General features: G+C 40.8%; 1 protein-coding gene across 3 annotated transcripts in view; it reads left to right on the forward strand.

Annotated features, from left to right (window-relative positions):
* piezo1 (piezo-type mechanosensitive ion channel component 1) overlaps nucleotides 1–19,131 on the forward strand; it is a 105,726-nt gene that overhangs the window by 56,183 nt on the left and 30,412 nt on the right. For all 3 annotated transcript variants that reach the window (XM_041947486.1, XM_041947487.1, XM_041947488.1), the window contains exons 25-30: nucleotides 4,212–4,455; nucleotides 7,980–8,076; nucleotides 8,280–8,445; nucleotides 8,979–9,068; nucleotides 11,782–11,864; nucleotides 18,171–18,239. In XM_041947486.1, coding sequence (XP_041803420.1) covers nucleotides 4,212–4,455; nucleotides 7,980–8,076; nucleotides 8,280–8,445; nucleotides 8,979–9,068; nucleotides 11,782–11,864; nucleotides 18,171–18,239 — 749 coding nt within the window. The remainder of the gene's footprint in view (nucleotides 1–4,211; nucleotides 4,456–7,979; nucleotides 8,077–8,279; nucleotides 8,446–8,978; nucleotides 9,069–11,781; nucleotides 11,865–18,170; nucleotides 18,240–19,131) is intronic.

Here is a 19,131-nt window from a genome sequence, read left to right on the forward strand (position 1 = left end):
GGGAATGAATTCTTCCTAGTTTTACCACCAATAAGGTGGCACACCTCTTTTCTTAGTTGTGGTAAAATACCATTTTAACTAATCTCTAAGCACGTGCTGGTATTGCAGAGGACTAACTAACCATGAACACGTGATAGCAGTACGGTCATTGGTAGGAATACACTATATAACAACCGATCGTAGGCTCTATGTTTTTCACTTTAGTGGAATCCTTGGCTTGTTGCAGAGGAAAAAGACAATTCATTATTTTTAATTCCAACACGCATTAAAAGGATAGGTACTGGTTTCCAAGTCAGTGTTGGAATGCAAGCATATTTATGGTCATTCTCTTATCTACTGGGTCCTTCTTGCTCTAAGTCGCCTTTAAGAGGCTCAGTAGGATTCGGAGTGTTTATGTGAGTGATCAGCTGTTGAGGCTCCAAGACCAGTCTTCCCTAAAGACGTTCCATACCGGCACAAGGGCTAGACCGAAGGCATCAACTCCGGCCAGGACTTGGTCTGATGTTGCCCGCTGCGGAAAACATCAGGTATAGTGGTAGAGATAGAAGCTAGAGCAGTTGTCCAGCTATCAGAAGGTTGGGGGTTTGATCCCTGGCCTCAGCATTTACCAAATAATGGTAACTCCCCACCTAATAAGCAGAGGGCCAGAGGAAAAACTGGTAACCCCACACCCAATAAGTCAGACACCATCCTGATTGGGGACTTTTTAACCAAGTATGTAAGAATGGCAAAGAATGAAAATTTAAGTATAGATGACACATTTGTCAGGGGGGTCAGGACAGGACTGTTGCCAGTTATCCTGTCTACACATCCAAATAACAGGAAGATTATGATTCAAGCAGGATCTTGTCACACTTTTCTTCAAAGAAAAGCTGGCTCTGAGGTCCTGAAAAAATACTTTTGCCTGCTACTAGAGAAACGGAGCGACTGTCACTGCATTTCGTCTTAAAAAGCCCCATTCCAGCCTCTCGGAAAGGAATCGAATTGAATCTTACAGCAACCTCCTTGCCCTGAAAATATGGCTAACATCAGCATTTCTCACCCAAGGGACAAAAGTTTGTTGACAATTTCAACATATTTTGGTTTGGATCCTACATCACACCCTTGGCATGCGCAGAATGCCAAGACCACAGAACACGATGGCCAGCGCAAACAGGCAGTCACTCCTAATCTGACCCTTTAATGAAAAGTGTTTGCTTTTGATATTCTTAGTTGAGACCTGGCTAAACAGCACTACTGGTGTGGCAACGCTGATAGAGGCTTGTTCTCCAAATTATAAAATTTTTATCCGACATGCAGCCATTTCTTCAACACAGCTTTGGTGTGATGACATTGACCTGCATCATTTGAATATCTTGCTCACTGTTGTTACTGTTATTACTACCTCCTCTCCTCTGTCTCACCTCCATCATCTCTCATTGTCATAACATGTGCTCATGTATAGTTGCCAGTTTCTACCCAAGAGCAGGAAGGGATCCCTGCTTCATTCAGTAAAGAAATGAAAAGTAACATGTTTGTGTTTGTGCGGATCATGGTTGCGCTTCTCTCTCTTTCTCTTACTGGCCATCTCTCCCAGACAAATGAAGCCTCCCAAATCCCTTCACCTACCCAATTTTATGTTTTTTTCTGCTTTTCCTGTTCTTATTTTTCTTCTTTCTTTCTCTCATTCAAATATTGTAAAATGTATTCAGCTAATTGTTATTAATTGCTAGCCAATACTCAACCATTTGAATGTAATGTTATGTTTTTTTAAAACAACTCACCTGTACTTCTCTACATTTGCATCCACACTCACACCTAAACACACTCTGGAAACATCAGTTCAGCATGAGTTTCAATTCATATACAATCCTAACTGAAGTCAATACATGTTTTTCTCTGTCATGCTAGCATTGTCAAGTCATTCGATGTATTACATTCTGTCCCTTCTAACTGTGTCATTTCACTAAATTAAGAAAATGCAGCTGTTAAAACCAAATAATTGAAATGAATAGATGAAGTACAATAATATATATAGCCACAAGCTGCAATTTCTGGGTTCGAGCCCTTTACACTCAACAGAAGGAGACAGCTCAAATTAAAGTCACAAGCAGTAAGTGCCAGTTTCAGGCTTCACAAAGGTGAGAAAAGTCACTTCAGTTCAGTTTACATTTAAAAGAGTGAAACAAAACACCCACTTGTTTTATCATCACAAAACCTGCACCATCAAAGTTCTGCCATTTGCCCCCCCTTTGATTTGAAGAAAACTGTGTTGTTTGGTATTTGTGATGCCGTAGGTTGTAGGGTTGTATATCTCCACCACTGAGGCTGATTCAGTATGCATCTCGATGCGCTGACACCGATACAATACAGTTACGATACACTGAAGCTCCCATCGATACAATGCGATACGATACGATGCGATTCAAAAATGATTTGATAACGATATGACTTAGCTATAAAAGGATGTTTCGATATGATGTGATCTTTCAATACAGTTAGTTGCAGTATGAGAGAGTAATAGTAACATCAGGTTTTTTACCTCAATAGCACAATTCTGCTTTACTCTCTGTATCGATTTGCGGGATGTATTTAATATTTGTTTTTTTATGGAGTAACCAATAAATCATATTTTAAAAAAGACATATTTCAGTAGACAGATCATTCAATTGTCTTTATAATTAGCACTCCTAACTCCCAATTATGTTCTCTGTCTCTATAATTATACAAAATGTATAAAACTTCACAGTTAAACAGTTTCAGAAAGCACAGTATTAACCATGTGAATAGTGCAAATAACATGACCAGCAACACATACTACTGTCTGCCAGAATGATGTGCTTGTTTCAGTAAGTTGACTGATTTCTTACAAAGAATGAAAATCAAATAACAATGTTTTACAGAATCAAGTGTAAAAAAAAATAAAACTATAACTGGCAGCCAGTAACAGCTGCTGTAAACAATACTCTCACCAAGGGGCTCAAATAGAGGTATTTCTTTCCAAAGTGTGTCCATAGTGCTCCTGTGTATTAGGAGGAAAACGTATTGGTGTAATGTCTATAAGAAATTGAACATGTAAATAAATAACATTTCCTAACAAGTCTTTCTTAACTGCTCACAATGTAAGCAAAAAACATCAACTACTGGCAATCAAACAATGCCATTTACTGCAAACACCTCACTGATTTACCTCATATGGCTTAGTTTCAGTTTTTTCTTTAGAAATATATTAACTATTATTAACTGGTCTACATGTTCTGGGAATAGCAAACTGCGCTGAGCAGTCACTATTTTTTTTTTTATTCTGCTTGTATCTTGTGTTATTTGTGTTTTACCCGCTCTGTAAAGTGTCACTGAGTGTTCTGAAAAGCGCTTCCAGATAAAATGTATAATTATTATTATTATTATTATTATCATTATTATTATTATTATTACTATGTTACCAGCGGTACTGAACACTCGTTCAGAGGGAATGCTTGATGCGTCGTGCTGCCGACGTACTTGATAGCCGCACGGCATTGTTTGCAAATTGCGTGCGACTTGTCTAGCTGACCCCCTCGCTTAAAAAACCCAAAATATTGCCACACGTTTGATTAATGTGTCTTTTTTGGTGCATTAAATATCTCGTCGCGGCTATCGTCTTTCTCGTTTGCCTCGTTTGTCTGTTGTGTACAACACCTGTTTGCATCACTGCCTGGGGACGCGATGGTGCATTCAGGTTGCCTTGAAAATACTAGAACATGAAATAGTCGATTTAACAATGGGATTTGCCGGTGTAGACAGGCTAGAAGAGATGCACCGCGAATTCACCCGTAAATTATATCCGATGCACGTTCATTCCACCGGTGCAGTCGCATCGCAAACGTTTATATCGGACCACCGATATGAATCGGTGAATCTCCACATCCCTAGTAGGTTGGACTTAAAATGCTTGAGTAGGCCTATTCCCAAACACGACTGACTTCCCGTTTGGTTTAAGGTATATATCATATCAGATCGTGATTTTCACCATTTATTTTCACCGTGTGTGCCAGATTTCATTAGTTTTTGAACATGTCTACGACCCCCCCCCCCCCCCCCCCCCCCCCCCCCCCCCCCGTTGAACCTGCATTTTTAATCATCCTTTGTCACCCCTCACTCTGTCTCTCCTGCTCATTTCTTATAGTAAAAACTTTGTCGATCAAATCTGAAAAGTTTCAACATGAAGTATTTCTTTCCCTTTCGTCCTCCAGGAGCTACCTGGACATGGCTAAAGTTTTGGTGTTTCGTCACCTCTTCTGGTTTGTGCTGTCAGTGGTCTTCATCACCGGAGCCACCAGGATCTCTGTGTTTGGATTGGGCTACCTGCTCGCCTGCTTCTTTTTTCTGCTGTTTGGGACCCAGCTTTTGGTCAAACAATCCAGGACCCGCCTCGCCCTGTGGGACTGTCTCATCATTTACAACGTGGCAGTCATTATATCTAAAAATATGTTATCAGTAAGTATAAAGCTCTTCATTTGGTGCGAGTTTACAGCTTTTAGGGGCTTCTTGGTTCCTCTAACTTTTTTTCTTGGTCGTCAGTAAAATATATTACTAAGCAGTATTGTAACATATGGTGGCAGCTATGGGAAACATCAGCATGTGTTCTAACACATTAGATATTGGGAGGTGATGAAATTTAGAGCCCTACTTTAACTGTGCAAGCAAAACAACAACAAGCAGAAAGTAGTAGGTCTTGGGTGCATATACTGTGTGGGCATGCACACACAGCACCACAAATCAGCAACAAAAGGTGTGGTGACATTTTTAAAAGTTAATGATGAAACACACAATAAAAAAAAAAAATCTTTGATGAAGCTGTTTATCAATTAAGCCTGACATTGTTTCAACCATAATTATAAGGAATATAATTAAAGCACAAGACATCATGTTCAGTATATCCGTGTAGTGTTGCAGGGATGCTGTCAACCAATGAAATCTGACGCTGAACTTTAAATCAAAACTATATTTATGCTCTAGGTATAAGAATAATGTAAGTAGAAGGTAAAGGTATAAACCAACTTTGCTGATGTTGAATGAAACCTTTGAAAATAAGACATTTTAATGAACCATATTTATTGTTTAAAATCTCAGCAACAAATCTGGTAACAAATGAGTGACTGGCATTGATCAGCAACAATGCTCTGGTAAATTAGGATTTTTTTATGCAATGAACCTATAGAATTGCACTGACTACACCTTAAATCTCAAAGCAAAGTACCCTTCATATAATGTGGAAAATTGGCTGGTAGGGCCATAGTCACTTAGTGTTCTCTCCTACCATAAAGAGTCCTGCTAAAGGTTCCTCCTGAAGATATTCCTCATTTTACAAAGCCGATGGACCCTGTTGCTATTTCCAGTTTAATTCACTCAATATGTCTACATTTAATTGAATTTAAATACAAATCATTTAGATTATATTACATTATATTAAAAAATACTGAAAATACATTTTAATTCAAATAAAATGTAATGCAACATGTTAGACAGATTTGACAGATTAAACAACTTTAAATAGGGCTAAAGTCAAATGAAATAATGGATTGGATTTGATTAAAATAAATTAAAACAACTATAGTCAATATTGGCAATGTATCAAATGACAATGCATAAACTGCTGCTTAATGTGAAAGGGTCACATGGTGTGACGAACCTCTAGAGTTATTACCCAAATTCGCAGTTCCCCTCGGCTTCGTAGGGCTATTTAATTTATGTTTCAGATCACTGTTTAGCTGTCCGGCTCACAGCTTTATGGTTTGGTTCAGCAGGCAGCTTTTTTCAGAGAAAGAGCTCTAAAAACTGACGATAAACTGCTGCTCAGCACCAAACAGTTACATTTAAATTAACATTTATTTATTAATTAAATTAAAGCATATCTTCATATATGAAACAAAATAAAATACTGACTTGAATCTGTCGATGGGCGTATTTGGTTTTTCTCTTGTTAATGGTTTAATGTCCACTTAATGAACTGTTAAACAAATGTTGATCTGAGGAGCAAGGATCATTCTCACAGACAGCTGAGATATTTCAAGCCCATCAGCACTTTCCACTGTCCAAATAGTGGAGAGTTGTACAAACTGACCTCTGGTGTTACTAGATTATTTCGATATCCCCCCATGCAGTCTAGACAGTGTTGGTGGGGGTGGTGACTGATGACTGTGCTAATAGTAGATTTATCGCTCTGCAATTGGATAGATGTGACCAGCTGATGAGAATGGCTTATATCTCAGGTAACAGCCTCAGACAATGACAGCCATGAAATTATGTAGATGCATGAGAGGATGGCAGGATGGAAAGAGAAATAAACTACAGGCCTAAGCATGAGGAAGAATAGTCTCCCTGAATGACATTTAACTAGAGCGGGGGTGGCCAACCAGTCAGAGGCAAAGAGCCACAATTTTTACTGTGTTACTGCAAAGAGCCACATCATACACATGGGCACACATGAACTGACCCCATCCCTTCCCCTCACTGTCTCGCTCTTTCTTACATACACAGAGACCTCTGCTCTGCCAGATTTACTGTAAATGTCACACATCAACATAATAATGACAAAAATTGACTCCCACAGAACTAAGACCACAGGCCAGTCATTTTCAACAATGAACACTGTGTGCATTGTCTCACAAACAAACTCTCAGGTTAATGTTCAGTTCATGTCTACAAACAAGAATAAAATAATTTACAATAGCATTTTTCTCTTATCATGCATGTTGCTTAGTGGGACTTCTGGCATTCCTTGCCCTCAACAGCCCTCCTTTCCAAATCTGGTTCATAGTCAGTTGTTGCTCTGTCAGAACAGATCAATGCTTTGATTTCACGTGTTTCAGGGTAGATAAAACAGACTTGCAAGTATGTTGACCCAAACATTGACTGTATCTTAAGCGCAGCCCGTTTTACACTTGGGTACTTTTCCAGTGGCACACTTTTCCAGAATTCAATGGTGCCTTCTCTTAAAGCAGGTTTCAGTTGGTCCCCTTTACAAAGATCGATCATCTCCAACTCAGCTGCAGCCTTGTTTTATATGTCACAACACTCATCCAATGCAACACTAAAATACTCCAGGCTTGAAGATCTGAGTGCAACTGTAATTGAGTTCAGCCGTGTGGCGGGACAGTTGGGTGTCCGATACCATTCGTTTTAGTTTGTCATTTTCAGAAGATTTCAACAATGTCACTGAGGCATTTTTGACAAACTCCCCTTCATTGTATGGCTTTTTAGCCTGTGCAATGTTCCAAGCAAGTTTATAAGATGCGTTATGGTCTTTGAGTGCTTCATACATTATTGGAACAACTGTGTCTGCTTTTCTGCTTGACTTTTCAAAGTGACCAACTTGTGCTTGCAAAGTTCAGTCCCCCTTGGAAATTCCTGGTCGATGTTAGTATGGAGTGAACTGAAGTCCCGCTGAAGATTTGAAGCCTTGAAATGCGCTAATGATATCTAACATATAAGGCAGAATTGCTTGCCATTATGTTCAACAAAAAAAATCTCTCCCACTCAAAAACATCCTGTGTTCATCTTCATATTTTCGTTTTGTTGTGCATTTTTTCCCTGCCATTTGAGAGCGAACTTGGTAGGCCTACACTACTCAACAGTTTTTCCTTCCAAGTCATTTGCGTCAACACACATGCACGGAAGATGCACGTACCTTAAAAAAAAACACAAACACAAAATTCCTCATGAAACCGGGGGACAGCCAGAGCTTCATTTGACTGATAGTGAATAGGTCTTACTGACTTAGGAGCCCTCTGGACTGTCTAAAACTTAAAATCAGGACCTTCTTTTCTGGTGAAAGTTTCACCCCAAAGTAGAGTTACACCATTACTGCTGTTGATAATATCAAGGGACATGCTAATCTGTAGGATTAATGGAATGCCATCATTAAGGAGATTGAAGCGAAATCTTCACACATGCATGCAGGTATGAAAACACAGACCTGACCTAGAAAACATTTCTATGTTTGTGTGTTTGTTTTGCAGATCCTGGCATGTGTGTTTGTGTTTGAGATGCAGAAGGGCTTTTGTTGGGTGATTCAGCTTTTTAGCCTGGTTTGCACAGTCAAAGGATACTACGACCGTAAGTACTTTAATAATTATTATATATCATGACAATGATCATGTATACATTATTAATAGTATCTATGGAAGCACAAATTATTAATGGTTGCAATGTGCTTTATACTGTATATGTTGGTATTAAACAACACAAGAGCCTTTTTGGCTTTTTTATCAATAGTTATGATTACGGCTTTGTGTTGGTATGTGTTTTTTTCCTCACAGCGAAGGGAGTGAGTGACAAGACCTGCAGCCTCCCAGTAGAAGAGGCAGGGATCATCTGGGACAGTATCTGCTTTCTCTGCCTTTTGCTGCAGAGGAGGGTCTTCCTCAGTTTCTACTTCCTGCATGTGGTGGCAGAGCTGCAGGCTTCTGCCAAACAGGCCTCAAGGTATGACACAATTTACAGATTACTGACTGTATGAAGGAGCTAATGCAGTGGTTTGAATGCTGGGGGTCACCAGCTTATTAAAGGACTAAGAAAAAACTATTTATAAACACTGATCAACAGAAAAGTACAAAGTACATTAAAGGGTCAACAAAGTAATGTTAATTACAAATGTTATAATTACGATCAATGCATGTGCTTTGTGCTCTGTTCAAGTCACTTTCATCATGCTCTGTCACCATTGGAGGTCTTTGAGATGTTAGTGTAATTGAAAACCACATTTGGTTATTAGCTCCTGTCAGATTAGGTATGCAATGAAGATATAAACATTCAAAATGCTCCGTATTAACATTTCAACAGATATTGGATGCAGTTACTGAAGTGGCAGTAGATCCCAAATATAGAGGCTCCTATGATTAATTCGACACCCTTTTTTTTTAGTTGAAACAAAGCTGCTGTAGATATTGGCTCCCCAGTTACTTGCTGGTGGCAGTTCCTTCATGACAAATGCAATGACATCACTTTCTTTCTTTCAGGGGGTTTGAGCTCTTCAGAGCTAGTATCGTGAAGAACATTAAGTTCCACCAACAAGCTGAGAAGAAATCTCTGTCACAGCTGAAGAGATCGTAAGTTTTCACGGTATAATAAGTGCAGCTGATGAATTTTGCTTTTGTGAATAACGTTATAATTGTGCATCAGAGAACAAGTAGAAATGGAAAGCTAGATGATGAAATTCTTAAAGATAGAACATTGAACCTTGAGTTGCCTTCTGCACTCCAGTGAAGGCTCCAAGGATGTACTGTTGGTCTGTTGGTCGGCCCACCATTTTGTAGTTAATTTGTTTTAATGTTTTGTAATTTGGTACAGACATCCATGGTCCTCAGGGGATGAATCCTACTGACTTTGGTGATCCCGTTTTTTCCTCTAACATGACAATGAGGTTGAAATGTTGGTGTTTAATGAAAGGTCCCAACAACTTTACTATATAGTATACAATCAATACTATACTGGGAAAAGCATTTCTTTATGACGCTGGCTTTGTGCACAGTTTTGTCATGCTGAAACAGGCAAAGAACAAACCCAAACTGCTGACACAAAATTGGAAGAACTACTCTCTAAAATATCACTGTATGCTGTAGTAACAAGATTTGCACTTATTTGAGTGGCCAACACGGACCAAAAGTCCATATGTTACATTTTTGGCAATATAGTGTATTTCAGAATAAATATAAATGTTGGCAAGTACGCAAATAGAAACTCTATCACAAAAAAGCCCACATTTTGTTCTAAGTATGCCATTGTTCACCCACTGTTAAAAAAAAAACTATGCTAGACCCCCTGTCAGTAAGGTGTGGATCTAAGGGGGAACTATGGGTTGAACCCAGATGCAGACAGGGCGCAGATTCAAAAGAACCGATTTATTAAACACAAAGAACACGAACAAAAACCAAAACTCAGGGAACTATGATTTAAGACACATTAGGGTAAAAGGGTTCACACACAGAGAACGAAGACAACACCGGGGAACATAGAATAACACAAACACGCAACACAACGGCGCTAGGGACAAGACTAAGAACAACTATCAATGTATAAAATAAACAGAAAATGCTCCCGAGGGAGGAAGAAACAAACACCTTAAGAACTTAACTAACAAAACAACAGAAACAAAAATCAATCTAACAAAGAACTGAAAATTGGCTATAACTAACGGTAACAAAACTAGACTATAGAAATAACAACAAAACAAACACTCACCGGGAACAAGGCACAGACATGAACGCAGACAAACAAAGGGAAAACACAGACATGGACAACGAGGACACAAGGAAACACTCGCTATGGCTATGGCTATGGCTATGGTTATGGCAAGGGATTCTCAAATCAGTAAGGGAAACACAGACAGTAGGGGGGCGCAGACAATAACCCGACAAAGACTGGGGGGGAAGACACGGACTTATATACTACAGTAACGCTAATGACACACAGGTGAAACACATCAGACAATCACAAGGGTGGGAAAACACAGGAAGTAAAGTAAATAAAGAAACACAACATAAATCTTCAAAATAAGACAGGAGGTGACAAAAACCAGACAAAAACAACACACAAGGGGAAACTTAACAAAAAACCGGTGTGCACAGCACGGGTCATGACACCCCCCTATCTAGGGTTCTGGTTCTGAAAGCAATTGTATCCTAACTGAAATTGTTAATGAATAATAACTATCGTTAACAGTTTCCAGTCTGGATTTAGAGCACCTCATAGTACAGAGACATTATTAAGGCTGATTTTAGTTCTCTTAGATTTAAGTGCCTTTGACACTGTCTTCCTACATCATTTGGAGATTTGGGCAAATACTTCTCCAACAGAACTTTTTCTGTCACTCTGAATAACTCTTCTTCCTAAAGCACTCTGCTGAATTGTTGTGTCCCTCAAGGCTCAGTTCATGGTCGCAGCCTTCTGTCTTCTATATACATGCTACGTCTTGACAAGGTTATTCAAAATCATGATGTGTTTTACCATTTTTATGCCATGATATTCAGTTATACATGCCATTAAAACCCACCCCTAGCTAATCTCACACCCTGCCTCTCTGATATCAAATCCTGGATGTCCCAAAATTTCTTTAAATTTAATGATGACAATGAGCTCCTTTGGTGCTAATCTTGATAGTCTCTCAAATAACATTGCGCAGACTGTTAGGAATCTAACCTAAAGCTAAGGTCTACTTTGATAAGACAGGACAAGACAAGACAAGGTAAGATAAGATCAGACAAGATAAGTTAACTTTTTTTATCCCCAGCTAGGGAAATTTGGGTATTACAGCAGCATGTAATAGCAGTTGGAAAGAAAAATAGCAACAGAGATAACAAAAAACAAAATACAAAATAAAAGTTGACTATATATATGTACATATTATACAAGCGACTATATAAAAGAAAAAAAATATGCAGACAAAATATATTTAAAAAATATGTATTGCCATAATAACTGTGGATAATAATATCAAGTCAAAAATGTTGTTCAGTCATGTTATTTCCATTTTAAGATAATCTCTAAAATAGGTAATTTTTTTTTTGGTAATTGCTACAAAAAGTTGTACATGCTTGGAAATGTTTGATATATATGTCTTATATTTTACAGTGTTTTTGTTCTGTATTTATTCATTTTATCTTTATTTCTCATTTCTAAAGATAAAGATTTGAAAGACCTAAATATAGCATAGGCAAACACATAGAGCTACATTAACACACATGTTATGAACTGGCTCTAAAAGAGAGTAAAAGTGCCATTCTTCTTTCTCCTATCCCCATTTTTCCTGTTCTCCTCTCTCAGGATGCAGAGAATTCGCTCCAAGCAGCAAAAGTACAAAGATGGACACAAAACAAATGAAGATTCCAACAAGAGTCAGACTATTGGTAGGACTCACTGATTTACTGTTTAACTGGAAAAATATTCAGCAAGTTGCTAGAAATCAAAACAATCAGTCAACATGTGTTCGAACCTTGCCATGCTCCCCAGCCGCATGCTGCGCTTTGCCCGGTTTCATGCGGCTCTTACGTTCATGTCGAATTTTGTGGGGGGGTTTTTTGTGTTTTTTTTACAGTACGTGCATCTCACGTGCATGCGGGTTGACACAAATGACTTGGACGGAAAAACTGTTGAGTAGTGTAGGCCTACCACGTTTGCTCTCAAAATTTGAAGATGAACATAGGATGTTTTTACGGAACCCCTAAAGTGTCATGAAGAAAAAAAAACTATATCGTGCGCACAAGATACTAAAACATACTAAAACGTGCGCACGAAATATTAAAACGTGCGCACGAAATACTAAATCGGGCGCACGAGATATTAAAACGTGCGACAAGATATTAAAACGTGCGCACGAGATATTAAAACGTGCACTCGAGACCGTCACATATGTTGTTTGCATACCTAGTTGTCCCTTTCCAGAATGATTCACACTATGATGAGCTCATAATATAATCAAATCAACTTAGCAATACTTGAAGTAAGTGTACTTCTTGTAGGTGTAGAACTTCGCTTCAGCACCTACGCTTCAGCACCTACGCTTCAGCACCTACGCTTCAGCAACGGAGCCCGGCTGTCTATTGTTGTTGCTACTTGTCTGTATAAATGAACGAGTGCATTAAATCGAGCACACGTTTTAGTATCTTGTGCGCTCGTTTTAGTATTTTTTTCTTCATGACACTTTAGGGGCTCCATATGTTTTTAACAGAGTGGGAGAGATTTTTTTTGTTGAACATAATGGCAAGCCATTCTGCCTTATATGTTAGATATCCTTAGCGAATTTCAAGGCTTCAAATCTTCAGCGGCACTTCAGTTCACTCCATACTAACATCGACCAGGAATTTCCAAGGGGGACTGAACTTTGCAAGCACAAGTTGGTCACTTTGAAAAGTCAAGCAGAAAAGCAGACACAGTTGTTCCAAAAACGTATGAAGCACTCAAAGACCATAACGCATCTTATAAACTTGCTTGGAACATTGCACAGGCTAAAAAGCCATACAATGAAGGGGAGTTTGTCAAAAACGCCTCAGTGACATTGTTGAAATCTTCTGAAAACGACAAACTAAAACGAATGGTATCGGACACCCAACTGTCCCGCCAAACGGCTGAATACAGAATATCGGACATTAACATGTTTATTCAATTACAGTTGCACTCGGATCTTCAAGCCTGTGAGTATTTTAGTGTTGCATTGGATGAGTGTTGTGACATACAAAACAAGGCTGCAGCTGAGTTGGAGATGATCGATCTTTGTGAAGGGGACCAACTGAAACCTGCTTTAAGAGAAGGCACCATTGAATTCTGGAAAAGTGTGCCAATGGAAAAGTACCCAAGTGTAAAACGGGCTGCGCTTAAGATACAGTCAATGTTTGGGTCAACACACATCTGCAAGTCTGTTTTATCTACCCTGAAACACATGAAATCAAAGCATTGATCTGTTCTGACAGAGTAGCAACAACTGACTATAAACCAGATTTGAAAAGGATTGCTGAGGGCAAGGAATGCCAGAAGTCCCACTAAGCAACATGCATGATAAGAGAAAAATGCTATTGTAAATTATTTTATTCTTGTTTGTAGACATGAACTGACATTGAACTGAGTTTGTTTATGAGACAATGCACACAGTGTTCATTGTTGAAAGTGACTGGCCTGTGGTCTTAGTTCTGTGGGAGTCAATTTTTGTCATTATTATGTTGATGTATGACATTTACAGTAAATCTGGCAAAGCAGAGGTCTCTGTGTCTGTAAGAAAAAGCGAGACAGTGAGGGGAAGGGATGGGATCAGTTCATGTGTGCCCATGTGTATGATGTGGCTCTTTGCAGTAACACAGTAAAAATTGTGGCTCTTTGCCCCTGACTGGTTGGCCACACCTGTTCTAGACTGAACTTTTTGAACCTCTAATTAGGTGTCTGGGCGTGTTTTCTCTGGGTTTTCGGCAACTAATGTTGCAGCTCTGGAGCTATGCTGCAGGTTTCTTCTTTTGTTTACTCCAAACTGAATGGGCTTTCACTACCAATATTTGGGTGTTTTTGAATTTAAGTGAATTTAAGTGTTTGCACGTGCAGTGATTGGCAAGCTTTTTTTAAATGTGGTCGGCTCTGGCTGTTTTCTTTCCCTGTTGTGGTAGACAACTTGATTATAGCTAGCATTACTTTGTTGTTTCATGACGAGTGCTTTCGCTCCTTAGAGTACATATCTTCTTAATTTAGTTAAATAAATGAAAAATAAGTGGTTTTCTCTTGTGGGTACTTCTTTTTGTGTGTTCTGTGAGTGTTCTATAGCATGTTTCTCGCTCCCAGTTTTGTAACTTAGCAGTGAGCTAGTTCGCTATGGTGTTTTTGGTTGATGGGTTACTGGCAATTGATTCCACTCTTGTGTAACCTGTTCTCTTGGGCTGAACACCCACAGATATATATGTTAGGCGAGAGTAAAGGAGTGATATAGAGTAAACGCAACCATGTTAGGTTCACAGGTTTGTTGGTCTTTCATGGCTCCACTGTTAGCTACTGATGGCCATGATGAGTGCCCTGCGTGCCTTGGTGTTGTTCACCCGCGAGAGGGGCTGTCTGACAGTCAGTGCATGAATCTCAGTTTCATGCCACGGCAACTGAAGCTAGCCCAGGTGGAAGCTTAGGTGGAAGGCAGACAACTTGAAGATCAGCTGCTGCCATTTAGCATAGCTTTGACTGCACAGAAGGGGCCTGAGTTGCTATCCACCTGCAGGTATCCCACCTAGAAAAAAGACCAGGATGGTCGATTGTTTGCTGAGATTAAAAATCTGCTCCTTGACCTTCAGTCATTGGCAGCTGCCTGGGTGGGCAGCCGCAGGCTAGGACCCCTACCCCATCAGAATGGGATGAGGATGCCCTGTCTGTGAGGGCGTCCTGTAGTCAGTTCTGCCAGGGTGGATCAGTGCAGGATGGGGTAGAGGCTTCCACTCATGCTTCTTACACAGGACAGAAAACCATTGCAGGGCTGGCACGGAGGCTGCCCCAAATACAGCTGAGTCAGTTGTCTATATGGTGCTGGCGCACTTAGGCTTGTGCTGCACCCCAGCACTCTATAGCAACTACAAATAACTCTACACAACGGTGATGGGGTGTTTGGGTTTGGTTTATTAACGTAGCTACCCCGAAGGTTTACCTATTTTAAGTGAAACATACAATACCCTGTTGATACACAGTCTCAATACACTCACTTTATTGTTTTTTGAATAACTGACCCCAGACAACTTGCTCAAATAACAAGGAATAATAGTTAAATGCTCTTTTTGTACATGTACATGTGAATGTTAGGGTCACATTTGGACAGGGATTGAACCCAATTGCAAACATGAGGGAGGGCTGTGGCAATTGAACAAATTTATTAACAAAGAAAATGAAAAAGCAGGTAGGCAGGTGAGAATCCAACAAAAGTTTAGAGTCCATAGAAGTAACAAAAAAAGAGTCCAAAAATGAGAATCAATGCAAAAGTCCAAAAACACATCCAGAAAGAAGAAACAGAAATCCAAAATTCAGGGAACTAACAAAGGTCCAGGGGAAAAACAAATCTCCTAAAACACAGGAAACACTGTAAAACACTTACACTGGTAGACGGGCATAACACAGGGAATGAAGACAACGACCTGACAAAGACTGAGGGAAAAACACAGACTTAAATACACAGGGGAGGACAACTAATGAGACACAGGTGAAAGAAATCAAACAATCACTAAGAAGGGAAAAACACAGGAAGTAAAGCAAGAGAGGACACAAGAGGTGAACCTTCAAGATAAAACAGGAAGTGACAAAAACCAGACCATAACAGTACCCCCCGCCCCTTAAGGTCTGGAGGAGGGACTAAGAGGCAAGAGGTCAAAGAGGGAGGTAAAGTCCCACTGGAGGACGGCAGCAAAGACGGAACCCCTCTGGAGGCTTGCCGCGAAAGCAGAACCCCTCTGGAGGCCGGCAGCAAAGGTGGCACCTCTCTAGAGGCTGCCGCGAAAGCGGAACCATTCTGGAGGCTGGTAGCGAAGGTGGAACCCCTTTGGAGGCCAGCGAGGTGTCCCAGGGACAACAACCGGTGGCCAAGTAGCCGAACAGCGAGCTGGCAAGAAGGCAACAGGACTGGAGGCCAGCAACGAGGCAGCAGGACTGGAGGCCGGTGATGGGGCAGCAGGATTGGAGGCAGCACTATACAACGATTGGGTCGCTGCAGCTCTGGCACAGGAAACAACTGCATCTCTGGCTCAGTGGATCGCTAGATTGCTCTCACACCCAGGCATACAGGGTGTTCATTGAGTTGACCCTGGACTCTCACCTATTGCTGGCCACCCCACCTTCTCCTTCGTTTCTAGAGGGACCAGAGGTTGGCATCCAGCCTTTTTCTCAGGCTGTTGGGTATGTTGACATTGGTGATGCAGTAGTGCCACTGGACCTCCTGCACTTGTGGCCCTTTCAAGTTTAGATCAAAGGCCTCTATTTTTCCAAGGGTTCACCATTCCAAAAGAGTCAGGGTGTCCAGCAGGTGACTTCTGGCATTGGTGCCATGGAAGAACAGGGCATTTCTGACCAGGGGTGTGTCATCGGGTTCAGTCCCCTTCTGAAGCAAGGTGGTGGTGCCCGATACTTCACTCTCAGGGTGGGGGGCAGTATGGCAACACAGAGCAGTAAGGTGGCTGTGGACTACTGGAAATGCTGGCACGTATAAATGTGCTTGAGCTCTGTGCCATATTTTTGAAGCTCCAGATGTTCCTGCCTAATTTAAAGGGCAGGCATGTTCTTGTATTCCGACAACAAGTCTGCTGTTTACCATGTCAATCATCAAGGGGATCCAGCACCAGATCGCCTCGGTTGCTGTGGGTGACACAGTAGCTCGTCATTTGGGCCTTTCCCCCCTTTGCCAGCCTCAGGGCCATGTACCCGCCAGGGCCACAGAATGTGGTCGTGAACTTTTTCTCCAGCCAGAAGACTTGTGTGGAAACTCCACCCAGAGGTGGTGGTGGAAAAGTGGTGCACATATGGCATGGCAGGATGACCTGGCACACCAATGGCCATATCACATCCTCTATGCCTTCCCACCATTACCACTGTCAGCAGCAGCAGTACACAGAGTACAGCATGGTGACCACAGACTTCTGTTGGTCACCCCAAATTGGCCGTGGAGGTGCTGCTTTCCAGGCATACACAGGCTTCTGGGGTCCGTGGCGATGGATCTTGCCCTCTTCCTGACCCGGCCTTCACATATAGAGTCTAAGTCAGGAAGGGGCAGCCCACGATGCAGTTTTAACCACCCGTGCCAGTTGTTTCCTCTCCTGTGCCGTGCAGCTGCCATACCACACTGTCACACTAAGGCAGAGGATGCTTTCAATTGTGGCCCTGTAGAAATTGATGAGCAACCGAGAGGAGAGTCCAGCCCGTTTCAGTTTCCTAAGGAAGAAGAGCCTCTGTTGTGCCTTCTTCACCAGGTGGTGAGGTGTTCATGGACCAGGAGAGATCAGATGTGAAGTGGAGGCCCAGGAACATGATGTTGTCCACACGCTTAACCACTTCTTCGTCCACGAGGAGGGGGCCGGGTTGTGTCTTTTCTCCTGATATCTAAAATTAGACCTACTACTGCAGTGTCATCCGCAAACTTCACAACTGTGTTGGGTTGGATGGGTGGCAGCACAGTCATGAGTAAACAGGGTAAAAAGGGGTTGGGCTGAGCACACAATCCTGTGGCTTGCCTGTGCTGAGGACCAGAGGGGATGATGTTTTGTTCCCTATTCTCACCACCTGAGGCCTGTTGGTGAGAAAGTCTCTGATCCAGTGGCACAGAGACACAGGCAGACCCACTGCTTGTAGCTTCAGCACCAGCCTGTCTTGTCTGTGTTGAAAGCTGAGCTTAAGTGTACAAATAGCATCAAGACGTAGGTGTTGGGCTGCTGCAGGTGGGTCAACACAAATATCATCTAGTGTTAAGCACTGCCTCCAGAATCCATAGAACTGCAGCTCCAGATTCAATTGTCAAATATTTTACACTCAACCAACATAAGCTCATATAACAACTTTTCAATTATCCAGCATTAACATTCTGTCCTCAAGCACCACCCTCAGGTCACAATCATATTTTTAATTCCATTATTAGAAAACTCTAAGATTATCAAAACTGTTCACATGTTTGTCCTGTGCAGCAGTTCCTCCAGTCTAAACATTCTCTTGTTTCCTTACAGAGACCCAGACAGACAAGAAGAAGCCCAGGAAGACAAAATGGTACCAGCCATGGCTGGACCATGCTACAGGTATGACAAGCACTCAGTTTTATCATGGATTACCACGAGACAAGGCACTGATAGATGAAAAACATAGTTGAACAGTGAACTAGTATTTCTAATCTAACTTCTATCTCAGATAAACTGGTCTGCTACTTTTGTTCATACTTCCTCACTGGGCTTTTTGTTTAATTTCTGGAAATACATCCTACTGTTGTTCAATTCATGAATGTGTTCTACTGTCGCTCAACTTTGGCTGCCCTTCATTTAGCCTGGGCTTTTCTGCCTTTGCTGATGATTGCAGATTCTTGCATTTTTTCAGTTGGCACTTCAAAACAGACTTTCACTGGGACAATTTCTGCAGCTCTGATCCTATTCTTAAATGGTAATACATTTTATTTATATAGCACAATTCATGCATAAAATGCAACAGAAATTTCTTGATATAAAAGCAAGTCCTAATAAGGTGAGATAAAACAATAAAAACAATGAAAATACAATAATAATGATAATAATAATAATAATAATAATAATAATAATAATAATAATAATAATAATAATTAAATACAGGACAAGAGAAGATCAAACAGCCATCAGCTAAAAAGAAAAGACACCTCAGGAGGAAGCAATGTTAAAAAGATGTGTCTTAAGATTTTGTTTGAAAGTTTTAGATCAAAAACAAAGACCTTCAGGCAGGCTGTTCCAGAGTTTTGAGGCATTATTAGCAAAGGCTGCCTCTCCTTGTCTTTTAATTCTGACCTCAGGAACAGTGAAGAGGTTTGAGTGGAGGAACAAAGAAGTGACATAGAAGGCACATATGTCTGCACACATACAACCACATTGGACAGATAAGATGGAGCAAAGCCATTCAATGATTTAAAAACTTTCTGTATGAGCTGGATTTGATCAATAGCTTTATTCA

Source organism: Chelmon rostratus, chromosome 11, assembly GCF_017976325.1.
Source record: "Chelmon rostratus isolate fCheRos1 chromosome 11, fCheRos1.pri, whole genome shotgun sequence".
Taxonomy (NCBI): Eukaryota; Metazoa; Chordata; class Actinopteri; order Chaetodontiformes; family Chaetodontidae; genus Chelmon; species Chelmon rostratus.